The sequence below is a fragment of the Numenius arquata genome, chromosome 22, assembly GCF_964106895.1.
Source record: "Numenius arquata chromosome 22, bNumArq3.hap1.1, whole genome shotgun sequence".
NCBI classification, from domain to species: Eukaryota; Metazoa; Chordata; class Aves; order Charadriiformes; family Scolopacidae; genus Numenius; species Numenius arquata.
The window spans coordinates 3,532,560-3,551,401 of NC_133597.1; the positions used below are offsets into that span (position 1 = coordinate 3,532,560).

The 18,842-nt window shown below is 54.2% G+C and overlaps 1 protein-coding gene across 1 annotated transcript in view; it reads left to right on the forward strand.

Moving 5' to 3' along the window:
• Positions 1-290: 290 nt before the first annotated feature.
• TECTA (tectorin alpha) overlaps positions 291-18,842 on the forward strand; it is a 30,006-nt gene continuing 11,454 nt past the window's right edge. The window contains exons 1-9 of the mRNA XM_074162293.1: positions 291-354; positions 3,585-3,718; positions 5,022-5,309; positions 10,386-10,523; positions 11,043-11,208; positions 13,474-13,886; positions 14,185-14,755; positions 16,272-16,864; positions 17,362-17,935. Of these exons, the coding sequence (XP_074018394.1) occupies positions 291-354; positions 3,585-3,718; positions 5,022-5,309; positions 10,386-10,523; positions 11,043-11,208; positions 13,474-13,886; positions 14,185-14,755; positions 16,272-16,864; positions 17,362-17,935 (2,941 nt within the window). The remainder of the gene's footprint in view (positions 355-3,584; positions 3,719-5,021; positions 5,310-10,385; positions 10,524-11,042; positions 11,209-13,473; positions 13,887-14,184; positions 14,756-16,271; positions 16,865-17,361; positions 17,936-18,842) is intronic.

Genomic DNA, 18,842 nt, shown 5'->3' on the forward strand with positions numbered 1-18,842 from the left:
ACCTGGTGGGTGAGGGACCTCCATCCCTGAAACGTCTGCGTGTCGGGTGAGGGACCTCCATCGCTGAAAGGTCTGTGTGTCGGGTGAGGGACCTCCATCCCTGAAAGGTCTGCATGTCAGGGCAGGGACCTCCATCCCTGAAAGGTCTGTGTGTCGGGTGAGGGACCTCCGTCCCTGCAACGTCTGCGTGTTGGCAGTGGCTTTGGGAAGCAACAGCGAGGTTTGCTCGAGGATGGGGTTTCCTACCGACGTGATGCATGTCCGGCTTTCTGGTTTTTTTCCCTCGCAGGATGAACAGGCGATCGTTTCTCGGAACCTGGGTGGTCCTTTTGGTGATAACTGGGCGGCAGCGAGGTGAGTATCTCCTGCTCGGGCGCTGGGAGAGGCCGATGCTTGTCAGCTGTGCTGGGAAAAAGCCATCACCTCGGAGGGGAGCTGTGCCCAGAGAGCCCAGAAGTGCAGAGAGCTGGGAAAAAACAGCACCCAGCCCCTTGGCTGGAGCAAGGACAAGAACCAGGGTGAACTTATTATTTGCCGTGGGGAGGGAGGGACCACTGATTTCAGGGTAAGCCTTCGTGGGTAAGCCCAGGTACCAGTTTTGCAGGAGTGACAGCCTGCACCGCGGGAGATGGATGGGCAGCCTGCGCAAATGGCCCTGGCTTCATTGAGAGCAATGAAGCGACGACAGTTTACGTGGAGCAAGGAGCTGAACGCGAAGCCGGCAAAGCCGGCAGGATACACAGGCCACAGGAGCTGTTGAGCTCGATGAGCTGTATGTACGGGGGCATATATCATCCATATGGCTGTGTGTGTGCACGTGGGGCTTCCCAGAGGTGGGCGATGGTCTGGCCAGTCCCTAGGAAATAGGAGTTTGAAACGTTTCTGGTGTTAGGACTGCTGAGTGAGCTGACAGCCTACATCCAGTAAAGGGCAAACTGGGTGAGTGATAGCAAAAAGTCACAGTTCGTGAGTAGTGGGGTTCTCTGGGGTGCTCACAGAGTCATTTCTCCCAAGTCACAGGCCACGGGACAGGAGGAAATGGCCTCAAGTTGCACCAGGGGGGAGGTTCAGATTTGATAGTAGGAAAAATGTTTACACTGAAAGGGTTCTTAAGCATTGGAACAGGCTGCCCAGGGAAGGGGTTGAGGCACCATCCCTGGTTGTATTTAAAAGACTGGTTGACATAGCGCTTAGTGACATGGTTTAGTGATGGGTTTTTTTATCAGTTAGGTTGATGGTTGGACTGGATCATCTTAAAAGTCCCTTCCAACCCAGACAATTCTATGATTCTATGATATCGGACAGCAGATGTAGAGGTGGCACTGGCAGGGTCACAGGGCTGAAGCCTGCAGCAGGAAGCCTCTGCTTTCACTCGCACCCCTTTTCTCGTGGTACATTCTGGTTATTCTGTTTTGTGTAGAGGTGGTGGTCACATCTGGGCTGGATGAACCTGCTCTGACCGTGGGGTCAGCCCTGCTTTGGCCAGGAGGTGAGACCAGACAGGGACTCCTTCCAAGTTGTGGTTTTCTATGACGTTGAAAACCTTGGGGTTTCATGGAGAAATTAGTCTTGGCCATGTTTCAATTTGAGGAAGGGCAAGCGCAGCTGGCACGGGCAGGAAAAGCCTCTGCAGTTTGGTAAGGTGGCAGAAGTGCGCTGCCTGGCTGGTGCGGGATGTGTGGCTGGCTCAAGGGCTTCTAGCAAGGAAACCTTGAGCTGGGAAGCTGGAAAATCTGGAAGCCGTTTCCCTGTTCAGCTGCTGAGTTGCCATCAGGCTGAGGACGGCTCAGGCGAAACCTGTGGCTCTCTTTGCTCACGTGGGAAATGAGGCCACCAGTTCACCATGGGAAATGCCACCGGGGCAAAAATCACCATCAGTGGGACACACTGGGCTGTTCAACTGGGCAAGGGGATGCACACAAAGGGATGGTAGCATCGCAGTAGCAGTGCTAAAGAAGCTGGCATCGAGAAGTTTTTGCTTTTTTTCCTATTTAAAAAAAGAAGTAAAATCCGTGTCTTGTAGCTATGCCTTAGCTGTAATAACTCATCAGGTGCGTAACAGCTGTGAAACGACTTGTTTTACTACCTGGCAGCCAGGAGCTTTGCTGCCGCCCTTTGGATATATCTGTGAAACCAGGCTTGTGGCTTGGACACCAGCCTTCTTCTCCTGTCTCCTTTTCTCCAAGGAAAGTCAGACCATTGAGCCTGTGAAGAAGGGTCAGATGGCGACTCTCCCGCTCCCAAGGAGTTTTGAGGAGGGAGCATCCTCAGGATGGCAAGGAAAGAGCATCCCCCTCAGCTTGGGCAACACCAAAAGTCCCTCCTGTGTCCATAACGGCAGGGCACAGAGCAAGCTGTCCTTGGCTGGAGGCTCTGAACAGCACAAGGGTAGGGCTTAGGAAATCAAAGCATGTCCCGAATTCAGGTGAACAGAGCCGGGATTGTTCAGAGCCCGGCAGCTCATGTCGGCCGAGATTGAATGTCACAGGGCACTGCTTTTGTACATCAGAGAGGGGAGGAGGGGGAGAAAAATCCAACAAAATCCCTGTTTGCTCTGTGAGGAGAGCCACAGCAGTAGCTAACTGCAAGAAATGGGGGGATGAGATGACAGCAGACATCTGGCAGGGGCTGGGACGGGAAAGGACATGTGCCCCTGGGGCCAGAGGTGCCCGTTTGTGACTCAAGCCGATGGATTTTTCGTCTGGTAGAAAGCGGCAGGCTTGTCTTGAAACACGTCAAAACCATCTTCTGAAATATTTTTAGGGAGAGATAATTATGTTCACCGGCAGGGCCTTTTAGCAGGAAACCTGATTTTGCCAGGAAATGACAGAGCAGCTGATACCCAGCACCAGGAGCCCTCGGGGGGCTGTGGGGCAGGCTGGGCCTGGTGTCCAGGGGGGGCCTCTGCCATGCCAGGAGGAGGAGGATGGCCACTGCCAGGAGCATGGTTTTGGGGTTCAGTCTTGGTGCTGTTTGGTCCCTGGGCACCTGAGCCCCTCACCATCTGAAAAACCCCCATCCTGGAGTCAGTGGGGATGGAGCTGTTGTCCTTGTTGCTGAGATATAGGTGTTACGACTCGATCACGGTCACACAGAAAGTAAAATGGGCTTAACACGTGCTTTTTGGTCATTTTGCTGTTGGCCTAAATAACCTTTGAATGATGACCCTGTCCCAGAGCTTGTCCCAGACCCAGGCCCTCTGCTCTGGCTTGAGACAATCTTTGGCTGCTGCCAGTGCCAGGATTTTGGCGCTGTTTCCCTCAGCGGCAACGAGACAGAGCAAGGCATGGTGGCCAAGTCCTGGTTTGGCTGGTCACCATTAGTCTGCTGCCCCCCGTGCACAGGGTAGAGTTTCATCCCACCCCAAAGCCCTGCCTGGCTTAGTGCAGGCTGGTGGCCAGCAGACCTTCAGCATCCCCGGCGTGTCCACACCGGGGGAAGGAGGTGAGGGCAAGGCAGGGATTTTGCTCATCACAGGTCAACATCTGGGGACAGGCAACCCCAGGGGACTCTGCTGTGGCCTCTCTGAAGCCAGGACCACTCCTGGCATTGCCATAAAGACTCTCTTCTCCCTCTCCTTCCAGCTCACGCCATGGCGAGTCTCTATCCCTTCTGGCACAACGACACGAAAACGCCCAAAGTTGATGATGGAAGCTCTCCCGAGATCAAGATCTCTGTCCCATTCATCTTTTTTGGAGCCCCGTACAGAAGCGTTTATGTAAGTGGAGAAGCAGATTTTTCCTTTATTCTTTTCCTTGCCATTAGCGGCCGCATTTTAAATGCGCTCTCCCCATCGTCAGGAATGGGAAGATTTATTAGCACCTACCTGACAAGTTCTTAGATTTCATGAACTGATAGGTTTTATGATTAAGAAAGTCAAAGGTATATTTAATGGGCTAATGTTCATGGGGAAGGAATATAAAAGGCAATAAATTTTCTTTGTAGGTGATTAAATGGTACAGCGAAGCTAAGGCCTTGACACAAGAAACATTATTCCTGTTATACATGACAAGAAACAAGAACATGCAGAGACCTGCAGGGGGAGGAAAAAAAAGAAGGGTGATGGTTTGGACCCGTATGTGGGTGCCCGAGAGGAGGATGGGCTGCTGAGCTCTCAGAGGGCTGCGCAGCGAAAGCTGGGACGAGGGGACCCCGACTCTGGGCTGGGCTATGAGAGGGCTCGCCTGAGCGCCCCGAAGTCAGCGTGACCATAGGGCAGATCCCAAGTGTGTCCACGTTTTGTGGCAAGGCAGTGTTTGTGGGTATGCCCGGTCCAGAGCCAGGATATAAACCTGCCAACCCCACAGACTCAAAAGGGAGGCAAAGACTCATTTGTTTCCCTGCCCAACCAGTTCGTATTTATACACAGCAATACTGGGAATGCAGTAACTCCGAGGGGGTTTCGAAGCCTTGTGTGGTGGGAGATTTCAGCATTCGGGACAGCAGGGCCACTTGTTCTCCACGCTTGGCAAAAATAATGGTTGTTTTGTTGAGCCTCTTCAGCAGACTCTGGGGAGGCTGCCCGTGGCACCATGTGTCACCCTGCTCTTGGGGAGCCCCAGGATCTGTCACAGATGACAAATGCAGCGAGCCCGATGCTTTATCCCTTTTGCCTGGGAGCCATTGTGCCACGTGGCCACCCATCCCACGCGACCAGGTCTCTCGGTGCTGCAGAGCTGCTTTTCAAAGGCTGGGAAAACCCAGGACCCCGAGGCAGGGTCCCAGCCGAGCCGGGTGCCACCCTCTCTGATGGGTACCTCTCCTGTGTTGGCCCGTAGGAGCCCTGTTTTGCAGACTTTTTCAGTGTTTTGTCCTTCCCAGGGCTGCCTTCACTCAGCCTGTGGCCACCACTGGTAGGATGAGGTTGAATCTCTGCCTAGATGGTCAGGCTGTCTCACCAGCTCTCAGTGTGACATTCCACCTTCTGCCAAAAATTGCTCAACCTCACGTTTTCTGGTAAACCAGCAGCTTTCTGCTACCTGCAAAGGCTTGCTTGGACTAAAGCAGGTCTCTATGTGCAGGTCAACAACAACGGCGTGATTTCCTTCAATGCGCTCGTCAGCCAGTTCACACCAGAAGCCTTCCCCTTGACGGACGGCCGTGCCTTCGTCGCCCCGTTCTGGGCAGACGTTCACAACGGCATCCGAGGAGAAATCTACTACAGGGAGAGCACGGACCCTGAGCTGCTGAGGAGAGCCTCCAAAGACATCCGCAAGCACTTCAAAGACATGGCCTCTTTCTCCGCCATCTGGATCTTCATCGTCACCTGGGAGGAAGTCACTTTCTACGGAGGAAGCAGCACGACTCCGGTAAGAGTGATCCGCTGTGCTTCGAGATGGGTGGTGTGTGATGGTTGAGTATATGTCTGTATATAGAGATATATATATAACTGTCCTGGCCTTTTTGGGTAAAATTGAGTGAGTCGCTTTGTGTTCCGGCTTCTCAGTTCCCTTTTGAGCAGATCTCATTTGCTCATACCATGCTGTGGTACGCGACCTTTGCTTCCCCGTGCTTCTGCAGTGATAAACCAGAGCTACTTGTGCAGGGGCTACAGGCACCTCGGAAGAAAGGTCTTTATAAAGGAGCCCAAGTTTTGGCATTGAATAGTGGCTCTGTCGTGATATGAACCACTTGAGGCTCCCACCCGCTCCTGCGCAGTCAGTATATAGAGTGATTCAGTTTGAAGGCACGTTCTCTCTAACGTCTTTCGGTTCTCTTTAACGTCTTTCTCAATGATCTGGACGAGGGGATCGAGTGCACCCTCAGTAAATTTGCAGATGACACCAAGTTGGGTGGGAGTGTTGACCTGCTGGAGGGTAGAAAGGTCTTGTAGAGGGATCTGGACAGGCTGGATGGATGGCCAACGGGATGAGTTTCAATAAGGCCAAGTGCTGGGTCCTGCACTTGGGTCACAACAACCCCACACAGCGCTACAGGCTTGGGGCAGAGTGGCTGGAGCTGCCTGGCAGAAAAGGACCTGGGGATGTTGGTCAACTGTGGGCTGAACATGAGCCAGCAGTGTGCCCAGGTGGCCAAGAAGGCCACCAGCATCCTGGCCTGTATCAGGAACAGTGTGGTGAGTAGGACTCATTGTCCCCCTGTACTGGGCACTGGTGAGGCCCCACCTCGAGGGCTGTGTCCAGGTTGGGCCCCTTCCCACAAAAAAAGATATTGAGGTGCTGGAGCGTGTCCAGAGAAGGGCAACAGAGCTGGTGAGGGGTCTGGAGAACAAGTCTTATGAGGAGAGGCTGAGGGAGCTGGGGTTGTTCAGTCTAGAGAAGAGGAGGCTGATGGGAGACCTTATTGCTCTCTACAACTCCCTGAAAGGAGGGTGTAGAGAGGTGGGGGTAGGTCTCTTCTCCCAAGTCACAGGCGATGGGACAAGAGGAAATGGTCTCAAGTTGCACCGGGGGAGGTTCAGGTTGGATATTAGGAAAAATTTCTTCACTGAAAGGGTTATCAAGCATTGGAATGGGCTGGCCAGGGAAGTGGTTGAGGCACCAACCCTGGAGATATTCAAAAGACGAGTTGACATGGTGCTCGGGAATATGGTTTAGTGTTGGTGGGTTTTATTTTTTTGTTTTGTTTTGTGGTTTGTTTTTTTTTTAAGGTTAGAGTAGATGATCCTAAAGGTCCCTTCCAACCTAGGTGACTCTGTGATTCTGTTATCGTGGCAGCAATGGGGCCAGGGTGTTGGGTGAGACCCAGAAGCTCAATAGTAGCCATCCTGGGTCCCGAAAGTAGCCTCGCTCTGTGTGTGGGATCTGAGCAACCAAGGTGCAGGCTCCTCCCGAGACTGCGACGTGGCAAGCGGTGCCCAGGGACAGAGCGGAGAATAAGGGTGTATGTTCTTGCATCCCATCCCGGAGTGGGACTGGAGGGCAGCACCCCCTAGCCAGACTGGTCTGTCCACTCCAGGGGTCCAGAATAAACTGGTCCCACGCTCAGGAGGGTGACGGAAAGAACGGGCTGTGGAGGTAGAGGGGAAGCCCTTCGTTGTCTGGCTGGCTGGCCATAATCTTCTGCTCTGTGTTCCCTTCTCCGCGGTCACCCTCTTCAGGCTGGAGCTTGTAGGTTGCCCTTCCCTCCCCACCACTCGCCTCTACCCGGGATTTGGTGCAACTCTGCTCACTTTTCCACCCTCAGATGGCCTTGCAAGGCCGGGCAGCTTTGAAACGAAGCTAAGGGCGTTATTTGCTCCTTGCCTCTGTGAGGAGGGAGGGATGCTCCGGCAGAAAAAGGCCTAGCTCCGGAATCTGCAGTAAATTAAGTTTTGGAAGTAATCCACTCTCTGAGGAGTTGGAGACGGGAAAGAGAAAATGCGAGCTTTAATTTGTATTTATTTGGCAAAAAAACCCAAACTCTCTTGCTTTCAAATTTTGATGGCTTTTTCTGTGGCAGGGGCTGAAACGCCCTCTCTGCAGTGCTAATCCCAGAGGGTGGCGAGGGCATCTCACAGAAAAGGGTTGAGCGGGCAGTCTGAAATCCTGTGCGGACAGGGAGGTAGGAAAGGGAGAACCAAAAGGAATACTGGCAGGATTTTTGCGATGACAACTGCCCTGTCTGCACGGGGAGACTGATCCAGATGGACCGGAGTCATGCTAGAGACTCAGCCGTGGTAGCTCTTGTGTTTCCACAAATGTGCGAGTCGTATCTCAGAGGATGGGGATGGTGGGTGATGTGTTTAGGGCACAAACCACTTTTAAATACCCGGTCAATATGTGAGCTGTGATCGCAGCTGATGTTGGGAGGTCCATGCCGTACCACTGACATGTTGCTAGTAGGGCCCGTGCTTGGGGGGCAGATAGCGAGCGAGGGGTCCCTGCTATTGTTTGGGGAAAGGGTTGTTTCGGATTAGCTTGTGAACTGTGAGCGCCAAAAGCTGGCTTCTTCTGTCTCGAGGAGTTGGCTCTGATAAACAGTTCAGCTTTTTTCCATTTGTTAGAGAGGCTTGAGATTTAATGCTTTTTTTTTTTTTTTTGCCAGTCCTGGCAGCGCTTGCAGAAAAAAAAAACCAAAAACATATATATATATTTGCAGACAGCAAGCAATATAGAGATTCGTGTATTGCCTGAAGAATTACATTTGCAACACAATGCAATTTATTTTGTTGTAGAGCAGCCCTCCCGTTCAATAGTGGCCAGGGCTCCGGGTTAGCACGCGGAATGGCACGCTGCAACTTAAGCAGGAAATTCATCGCAATGCAGAAGAGCTGCAGAAAACAACATTTGTGAATGTGGCCTCGGGGATGCTGCGGTGACTGTCTCTGGATGACGCCCGAGCCAACGGGTTCGGTTTCCCAGAGCCTTGTTAGGTGGCGAGGGTGCTCGATGCATGTTTGGCCACGAGCCTTAAGCAGGGAAATGTTTGTGGTTCGGGTAAGTGCTCCTAACAAGGAGCACCCACCGTCCCAAATCTCCCAGTACCAAGTCAGCTCCCACCACCCTCCAAGAGGCACCTGGCCAGAGCAGGGTCTGTTGCTCCATCTAAGAGGCATTTTTGCACCATAAAAAGCGATGCTGCCGTTATGTGTTAGTGCTTTCTGATGGCACAGTGGTGGGAAAAGAGAAAAAGGTGAGCGAGCCTGCTGAGGAGGTGAAGAGAGACATGATGCAGGAGGCAGAATCCCGAGGAAAGGATGCAGGAGTGGAATCGGTGGATTCCCATGAGCTTGCTCTGCCGCTTGCCCTGGCGCCAACTGTGCCATTCGCAGCTCTGCCCACACCTCTCTCTCTTCCTGACATCTCGTACAGGCTGCTTCGCCTCCGTTTCCAACATTTCTCATGGCAGGAGCCTAACGTGCCTTGGAAGTCACTTCCCTTGTGGCTTGCAAGTGCAGCCCCGGGGTCCCCTTCTCAATCCTCAGGCATTTGCGCTCCCCTCGGAGCCAAGAATCAAAGGAGCGGCTTTGCTGTAGGGGAACGTGAAGTGGCACCGAGTGATGCTCAGCCCCTGGGGGCTCTGGAGTCTTCCCTTCATCCAGCAGCTCATGTGAACTGTTGTTATCGCCGAGCAGCTCAGGCTGGCAGGGTAAGACCTAGCCCTTCCTAGGGTGAGATGATACGATCGATGTGCTTTCCCGTATCATAAATGTTCCTGTGGCAGTGGTTTCCTACACACTTTGCAGCACCCAGGTGGCTGGGCTCCTGGTGTAGTGGTCTTGGATAATTAAAAGAGGGGCAGCCCAAGCTTTGTCCTCCGCTGAGATCCTGCTCACTCAGAGGAAGGAGGAGCAGTCCTTTATGACGGCACGGTCCCGGCACAGAGCGGTCTAGGACGGGCAAGGATGGGGAGGACAGGAAAAAGCAGAAAGCTGAGAGAAGGGAATGCCTGTTAGTTCCCAGCGATGATCTCTGCCGCTGGATCTACATGGATAGAGGGGATATCTCAAGGGGAGAGGCCTTTTCTGCCTTTCTGTGCAACCATAAAAGCGAAGGGCTCAGGGCTACGCCACCTTTGCTGGCTGGCAAAGCTCGCCCTTCTTGCGTGGGGCCCGGGCCGGCCGCGGCGTGAATGTGCCTGGAGTTTGGGGGGCTGGAAACGCAGCGTCGGTTCCAGTGAAAGGAAGAACACGAGCAGCAGATTGAGCCGGCAGCGAGGGGGTTTGGCAGCCGAGCACAGCACATAATACACATGGGTGGCTTTGGATGTAATCTACCGTTAATGGTATCGTAGGGTATGAATGTGGAAGGGAAGCGGGTAAGATAATGCGGCGAGGAGTAAAGCTAAGATAGGGTAATGGAAGATAACAGGTCGTAACGACCTGAATCCTGCCGACTGCTTTTTCCCCGCGAGCTTATTCTCATGCTGCCATCTATTGGCGTTAGATTGGAGCGGAGACAGTCTTGTCATAGAATCATAGAATCATCTAGGTTGGAAAAGACATTTGGGATCATCGAGTCCAACCATCTACCCTACTCTACAAAGTTCTTCCCTACGCCATATCCCCCAACACCACATCTAAGCGACTCTTAAACTCATCCAAGGATGGTGACTCAATCACCTCCCTGGGCAGCCCGTTCCAGTGTCTGATCACTCTCACTGTGAAGAATTTCTTCCTAATGTCCAGTCTAAACCTACCCTGTTGCAGCTTGAAGCCATTCCCTCTTGTTCTATCACTATTTGCTTGTGAGAAGAGACCATCACCACCCTCTCTACAATGTCCTTTCAAGTAGTCCTCCCAGGTGGAGGCAGCGCCAGGGATGGGAGCTTGGGGAGTCGCAGCAGCAAGAACAAGCGTATTTTGGGTCTCGTTAGGCTTCTGCTGCTCCTCACCAGGAGGCTCCTGTGTCTCGCCTGGGCCAGAGAGGGACATGGCAGAAGGGCAGGCCAGCAGCGTGAGAAAAGCAGGCTCACCTTGTGACTGTGCTCATGGTTTTCAACAGGTAAACACTTTCCAAGCTGTCCTGATCACAGACGGAGTGTCATCCTTTGCTCTATTTAACTACCATGAAATCAGCTGGACCACAGGGACAGCCAGCGGAGGGGACCCCCTGACCGGTCTCGGCGGGGTGATGGCCCAGGTGAGGCTCTTGATCCTGTACCTCCATCTCCGTCGAGCTCTCAGATGGTTGCCCGTAGCTTGCTCATGCCACGCAGTCATCCCCAGCACTCAACATCCCCAGCACTGGCCTTGCAAGCCCAATGCACAGTGGGACAAGCACCCCAAAACTTGGTGTCAGCAGTGGTGGCATGGCCAGTCCATCTGCTCAGGGGGGTTGAGGTTCCCTGCCTAAGGGAAGCCTCACCACTCAATATGTATACCCATAGATCTACATGTACATACATACAAATGTATATATACATACATAAATACATTTATATATGCACATACATAAATGTGTAAATATACATCCATACTGCTTGTAGTACCTGTTGGACTTTTCACTCACATCCAGACTGACCAAAATCTCTGAAAAGAGACTTTAAAACTGAAAAAGATACGCTCAGGAGTTATTGCAGGGGGCAGAGAAGTGTGGAAATGCAGCATCGCTATCCCATAGCGAAGACGTGTGATGAAATTTGCTCTCTCTCTGTTTTAGGCTGGCTTCAATGGAGGAAATATCACCAACTTCTTCAGCATCCCAGGCTCCAGAACCCCAGACATAGTCAATATTGAAGAAACGACCAACGTTAACGTCCCCGGGCGCTGGGCTTTCAAAATAGATGGCAGAGAAATAGACCCAGCCAATGGCTGCAGCCTGAGAGGTGAGGGGGGAACGGCACTGGGTTTTTTTCAGGTCTTGGGGAGCAATGGCAGGAAAGGGTAAAGCTGTTGGGAAGCTGGTGGAGAGGTGCCTGAGTGCTCTGGGCTGCTGTGCTACTGCAACTGCGGGGACAGAAACACGCGAGCAGGGTTTGGGTCCTTTGTGCAAAGTCATCACCCAACTTCCAGCGATAATTGTCCGTCTGCCCACTGTGAAATGCTAACACCTTGACGAGCAGACAGAGGGGTTTGTCATTGTTTGGCACGTCTTGTCCAGCCAAAGAACATGCTCAACAGAGCGTGAGAAGAAGCCATCGTCAGCCGTTGTTTGCTCCTTGTCCCGGCTAGCGTTGTCTCTCCCAGAGGGATGTCGGCACGCTCACAGATGCTCCGACCCAGCTCACAAGGAGTAATTGCAGCAAATTCTCAGTGTGGATGAGGGTAGACTTGGCAGCTCAGAGGAAATGGAGAGAGGCCCATAAACACTCAGGAGTCTTCTCGGCGTTGCTTTCATCCACCAGTGAGTTAAACTGTCATCTGTGCTAGGTCTTTTTCCTTCTTGGGATTTTAGTAGCATGGTGTTGCTGTAAGCCTCCTGCAGCCTAGAAAGAGAACCTTTATCTGAAGTCAAGTGTTTCGCAGGAACTGAATGCCACTGAGTTGTCATCTTGATGCTTTTCTGCGACGCTGATGGTGACAACGAGAAAGTCCTGCGGACAGCAATTTCCTCTTGCCCCCAGAGTGGGAATGCTGATGGTATGGCTCCATTCCCCTTGCCTCTGCAGGAAGAATAGCAGATTTTTCCAGGCAGGACAAATACTGTGCCCCTGCACCAGTTACAGTGTCTGTGCATGTGTCGCCGACAGCGTGGGGATATAAAAGGAGTAATAAATGTGCACAGAGACTCCGCTGCAGAGAGATTATTGTGTTACCATTTGACAAATAAAACTGTCATGAGCATCCACTGTGCTCTGGGAGTCTTTCTAGCAAGAGAGAATCGTCACTTGCTGACGGACACTGGAGATGTCACCACTCTGAGACACGTGGCTTCTTTATGTCCTAGTTTAGGACTGTACCAAAGAAGGTCCACGAGACCCCAAGGCTCTTGCAGCCCCAGGAGGAGTTTTTGAGTCCAGCCACTTCCAGCTGCCGACCCCAGGAAGCAAAGGGGCTGAAAGCCAGTTTCAGCTTTGCAGGTGACGAGGGCAGCGTGGGTAGATCCCACCACTGGATTCATGTTTCGCAGTGGACAGTTGGTCGCCCCCCCCACGAGAGGAGATGCATCAGCTGGGACGGTTGGCACAGGAGCCCTTGCGAGTGGGTCTCTCTAAAAGGAGATGATGTTTGTTGCAGGGAAGTGGAAAATAGCTTCCTTTGTAGGAGGCAGGGAAGAGAACAAAAAGTTTAGGAGAGGTAAATTCAGGCAGCGCGCACGGCAGAAGCCAGGAGTGTGAGAAGTGTGAAAGACGGCCATATGGAGGAGAGGGAAACTCTCACGGGTGTTTGCCACCCTTGTTCTCTCGTCTTCTCTCATGTCTCTCACCAGACAAACCTGCCTCCCTTTATAGTGCCGCCGTGTAACAAGTCTGCTCTGTCTCTTGCTGTGCGATCACTCATCGTTTCCCGTTGTCGCTGGTGTACGGTGTGGAAGTCACTTATCAACAGCTCTTTGGTTTCATAACTACTATGAGAACTTTCTGAATGGGAGTGAATTGCCTCTGGGTAGCGCTTCGACCGGCAAAGTTATGTCAACAGAGGAATTATGGAGATGATGACAAAGTTGAGGGACAGCGACAGCACTAGAAACGGCCTCCAAAAGGCTTGGGCTTTACCAGTGGACTTTCCCTTAGAGAAAAATCACACAAACAGCTCTGGTGTCCTGTGATATTGAAGAAAAACGAGGATGGTGGGTGTCCAAAATGGAAGGAATAGCCTTCCAGTAAGCCAGCCTGCGCAGCGTGGCACCGACCCCGGGGTTCGTGACAGCGCTCGCACCATCCGACGGACTTGCGGTGTGGGTGGGAATTGAAGGGGATGCACCGCACATGGAAAACGAAGCTTGCGACTGCAGCGCTTTGCTGAGCCGCTCCTGCCAGGAGCCTGCACAAAGGAAGCAGCCGAGAAGCCCGGCCGCAGGACACTTTGGCGACGGTCTCGATTGTAGGGCCAGCAGACCCTTCCAAGGACTGAAGCAGTGTAGCGAGAGCGTGTTCCTCTGTTTAGAGAAGTGATGTAGCGTGGATTTTTCCCTTTTTTTGTCTTTTTAGGACAGTTTCTCCGCCAAGGGGAGATCTTCTGGGACAACGCCAACTGCACCACCAAGTGCCGCTGCCTGGACTTCAACAACGAGATCTTCTGCCAGGAGGTGGCTTGCGGCCCCTTTGAAGCGTGCGAGCCGAAGACCAAGTTCTTCCAGTGCGTGCCGGTGGAGAGCAGCACCTGCGTGGTGTTCGGAGATCCACATTACCACACCTTCGACGGCTTCCTCTTTCACTTCCAGGGTTCCTGCTCCTACCTCCTCGCCAGGCAGTGCTGGCCAGGCTCCCAGCTGCCCTACTTCAACGTGGAGGCCAAGAACGAGAACCGAGGCGGCTCCTCCGTCTCCTGGCTGAGGGATATTTTTGTGGAGGTCTACTCGCACAAGATCGTCCTCCCCAAGGGCAGCTTTGGGAAAGCAAAGGTAAGAGCCCCGCTGAAAGGGGAGAACTTGCCAGGTGGGCTCCGAGAGGAGGCGGTGAGACCGCGGCGGCAGCCCTGGGAGCATGGGATGGCCTTTCTGGGCCCCACGTGTCCCTCTGGGAAAGGGCACGAGTGACAGGCGTGATGGCAAATGCCTGTGGCTTACTGATGGCTGTCCTTCTGCATGTATCCCTAACCCTAAGACCCCATAACGGGGCCGTACAGCTCCTGTCTGTATCCCGGTACGAGGGCTCTGCTATTTCACGTGCCGGCTCAGTCGACTGATGTTGTTCCCACAGGTGGATGACTTGATGGTGTCCCTACCCATCTCCCTGGAACTGGGTGCAATAAAAGTCTACCAAAGCGGCTTGTCCACGGCCCTGGAGACCGACTTTGGCTTGCTGGTGACCTACGACGGACAACACTACGCCTCCGTCTCCGTTCCGGGCACGTACATCAACACCACGTGCGGTCTGTGCGGGAATTACAATAAAGACCCCGAGGACGATACCCTCCGCTCGGACGGGAGGTTGGCCACGTCGGTGCCGGAGCTGGGGGAGAGCTGGCGAGTGCCCCACCCCGAGAGGAGATGCTCGCCCGGCTGCTTGGAGAACTGCAGCCTCTGCGACACCGCCACCGAGTCTCTCTATTTCACCTCCGAATACTGCGGCTTCATCAACAAGAGCGGTGGGCCGCTGTGGGAGTGCAGCGCCGTCGTGGACCCCACCGCCTTCGTCCACAGCTGCGTCTACGACCTCTGCAGCGCGCGGGATAACGGCACCGGCCTGTGCCAAGCCATCCAGGCGTACGCCGCGGTGTGCCAAGCCCTGGGCATCTCGGTGGGAGAGTGGCGGGCCCAGACGGGATGCGGTGAGTGTTTGCGTGTTCGTGCCGGGAGCTTCCCTCTCTGGAGGGAGGGGAGTGATTTCAGGGGTCTGCCTGTGTGCCCAGAAGAGCGTGAGATGAAGGGGGAGAAGTTCAGGGGAAGGAGTTGCCCAAGGTGGAGGGAGTCAGGAGAGAGCCGATCAGTCCCTCCTCTCCATGGCATCAGACCCTTGCACCAGCAAAAGGGTGGTAGGAGTCGGGCACACGGTGGGAGCTCAACGTCGGTCTGCAGATGGTCTGGTGCCCTGATGAGAGATGGGGGCTGGACCAGAACGGGGACCAGCCGGTGGCATGCTTTTTTTAGCCCACCCTCCTTGCTTGCAGCTGCGGGTGGCTTGAGAGCTCTGGGGCTGTTTTGGAGAAGCTATTGAGGGTCGGAAGGCTCTACAGAGGGATCTGGACAGGTTGGATCAATGGGCCAAGGCCAATGGGATGAGGTTTAACAAGGCCAAGTGCCGGGTCCTGCATTTCGGTCACAACAACCCCAGGCAACGCTACAGGCTTGGGGCAGAGTGGCTGGAAAGCTGCCCAGCAGAAAAGGACCTGGGGGTGTTGGTGGACAGCCGGCTGAACATGAGCCAGCAGTGTGCCCAGGTGGCCAAGAAGGGCACCAGCATCCTGGCCTGTATCAGGAACAGCATGGCCAGCAGGAGTAGGGCAGTGATGGTGCCCTGGTGAGGCCTCACCTCAAGTGCTGTGTTCAGTTCTGGGCCCCTCACTACAGGAAGGACATTGAGCTGCTGGAGCGTGTCCAGAGGAGAGCCACCAAACTGGTGAGGGGTCTGGAGAACAAGTCATATGAGGAGAGGCTGAGGGAATTGGGCATGTTTAATTTGGAGAAGAGGAGGCTGAGTGGGGGACCTCATTGCCCTCTACAGCTACCTGGAAGGAGGGTGTAGAGAGGTGGGTGTTGGCCTCTTCTCCCAAGGGAATAATGACAGGAGCAGAGGAAATGGTCTGAAGTTGGGGCAGGGGAGGTTTAGATTAGATATTAGGAAGAATGACTTTACTGAGAGAGTGGTCAGGCACTGGAACAGCCTGCCCAGGGAGGTGGTGGAGTCGCCATCCCTGGAGGTTTTTAAGAAGCGTGTAGACGTGGCACTTCAGGGCATGCTCTAGTGCCTGAGATTGTTGGGTTGTGTCTGTTTGTGGGGGGGTGTGGTGTGTGGTTGTGGGTGTTTGTTTTGTGTGGGTTTTGGTTTTGTTTTTGGTGTTTTGTTTTGGTTTGGTTTGGTTTGGGTTTTTTTTGTGGTTGGACTCGATGATCTCAAAGATCCCTTCCAACCAAGAAGATTCTGTGATTCTGTGATTCTATTGCTTGCATGAGAAAAATGGCTGGGGATGTGTGGGAGAGAAATGGAGAGGTCCATTCTACCATCAAGCGGGGATCCTAGGTCACTCTGCGTTGTCTCTGTTGTGGGTCGATGGGGAGGAGGTCATTAGCCCCGAACCGTGCCATAATATGGTCCTCCTGTCGTTTGCCTCCCCTCTGCGCCCACAGGGATGGCCGTGCAGTGCCCGGAGCTCAGCCACTACTCGGTGTGTGCCAGCCGCTGCCCCGCCACGTGTTCGGACCTCACGGCCCCCCTGGCCTGCGCCTCCCCGTGCGCCGAGGGCTGCGAGTGCGACGAGGGCCACGTCCTCAGCACGGACCGCTGCGTCCCCATCCAGAAGTGCGGCTGCGACGTGGACGGCCGGTATTACGCCATCGGGGAGTCTTTCTGGGCGGCGGCGGACTGCACGGTGGAGTGCCAGTGCGAGGACGGCGGGGAGGCCAGGTGCTTTAACACCACCTGCCCTGAAGGAGAGGTCTGCGCCATTGAGAACGGCTACCGGGGCTGCTACCCCAAGCGGGAGAGCCTGTGTTTGGTGGGGCAGAACCAGGTGCTGCAGACGTTTGACGGCGTTGCCTTCCCTTATCCACTGGAGCACTCCTACACGCTGCTCAAAACCTGCCCGGAGAGACCGGACTTCATCGAGGTGGACATCAGCCAAAAGAAGCCCGGATCCGCTCCCAACGGGCCACGTGTCGTGCGGATCCAGGCAATCGGCCAAGAGGTGAAGATCGGAGGCACCAGCCTGTTGGAGATCAAGGTAAAGGTGCTGCCATCAGGGCAGCCCACCCCAGGGCCAGAGCGGGAGGCGGTGGTTCACACTGTGACCCGATGACCCTTTGGAGAAGGGCTTGTGGGTCTGGGGCCCCAGACCATTCCCCAAAATTCGTGGCCTCAAGCACTATGGTGGTACTTGGATGAAGCCCATGTGGTCCACCACTGTGTGGAGGCCCTTTAGGTGCCTGTGAAGTTGTTGTCACAGCACCGTTACTCCCGTTAGCTTGCTGAGTCAGCTCTGGAGACTTTCCTGCTGTTGCGCTTGTCTTCTGCAACTTGTTTTTTCCCTGGAAAAAAGTTTTCTGTTTATGTGGGTGCAAGGAAATAGCTGTATCCCCTCACTCAGAGGAGGCTCTGACCCTTGGTGTCCCGGTCAGGGAGGGTTTCACGTACCCAACATGGCATGGCCAGCAGACAGGAACAGCCATGCAAAGTACAGTCACCCTCCCTGACGCGTCTCAATCCGCTTGTTGCTCGTAGGTGAACGGTTATGACGTGGAGCTGCCCTATTTCCACCCTTCCGGCCGCCTGGAAATCTACCGTAGCGACAACGGCACCATGATGGAGTCGGAGGGGCTCCTGGCTATCGGCTACTATGATTCAGGCCTCCTGGAGATCCGCCTCTCCACCGCTTACTTCAACTGCACCGGGGGCCTCTGCGGCTCCTTCAACGGCAACGCCAGCGACGAGTTCTGCCCGCCCAAGGGCAAGTGCACGGACAACCTGGAGCTCTTCCTGGAGAGCTGGACCACGTTCGACGAGATCTGCAACGGGGAGTGCGGGGACCTCCTCAAGGCTTGCAACAACGACTCGGAGCTGCTCAAGTCCTATAGGAGCCGCTCCAACTGCGGCCTCATCAACGACCCCACCAACAGCTCCTTCCTGGAGTGCCACAGCGTGGTCAACGTCTCGGCCTACTACAGGACGTGCCTCTTCCGCCTGTGCCAGAGCGGGGGCAACCGGTCGGAGCTGTGCGACTCAGTGGCACGCTACGCCAGCGCCTGCAAGAACGCCGAGGTGGACGTCGGCCAGTGGAGGAGCCACAGTTTTTGCCGTGAGTCCGCCAAAGCTTTTAAGTACCTGGGGTGGGCAGAAGGGGACGTAGACCATGCCAACCTCGGGCAGAGTCCTTTTGTCAGGAGCTTGTGGGTGTACAGAGGTAGAGCAGCTTCTCTTACAGGATGCTGAGAAGCGTGAGCTCTCTTTCCCCGTCTCTGCTCCCATCTCTGGTGGGTCTCCCTTACCCACAGGGTGCTCCTCCGTGGCTGAGCTGGAAGATGTTCAATGGCAGAAAGGCTGTTTGAGTGGGAGATCCGGACCCTACAGCATTTACGGCAGCATTAGATGTCCAAAATCATATGAAGGGGTAGGGGCAGAGGTGTCTAAACACTAGCAATCTGGGATGATTTTCCTGCTCTCTGTCCCGGTCAACCAAAGATGGGCTTTGCCATCAAAAGAGCTATGTCTGCTGGAGCTTTCTGCCGTGAGCGGGACCGGCGGGTACAAAACAGTCTCCTACATAGGGTAGGGAAGGGAAAGGGGAATTGCGGAAGGAATGCAATGTCTCACAAGCCCGAAGACAAGGCAGCGCCACCCCGTGTACCAGACAGCAGTTTCTCAGCAGCGCTCATGCCAGCAGAGACAGATTTCCCAGTGAAGCAGTTTCAGGGTGGCATTTCAGGAGGCACCAGAAGTTTTATGATGCAGTGTAGGAGCATTGCGGAGCCACAGGTGGTGTCTGACAGCGCAGTATTTGAATAACGTTTGGTTTTAGCTGTCGCTATAAGCTTGCTGTTGATGGGAAAACTTTCATAATTCAGAAGCGAATGTGAATAATCCCCAGTGTGGAAGTACGCGGTGGGGAGGCAGCCCCCATCTCTGCCGTGGAGGTTCGAGGGAGGCCGTCTGGCCTCGTACCCTCTGTAATAACGGGAGGAGGTCTCGCTCAGCACATAGTAGGA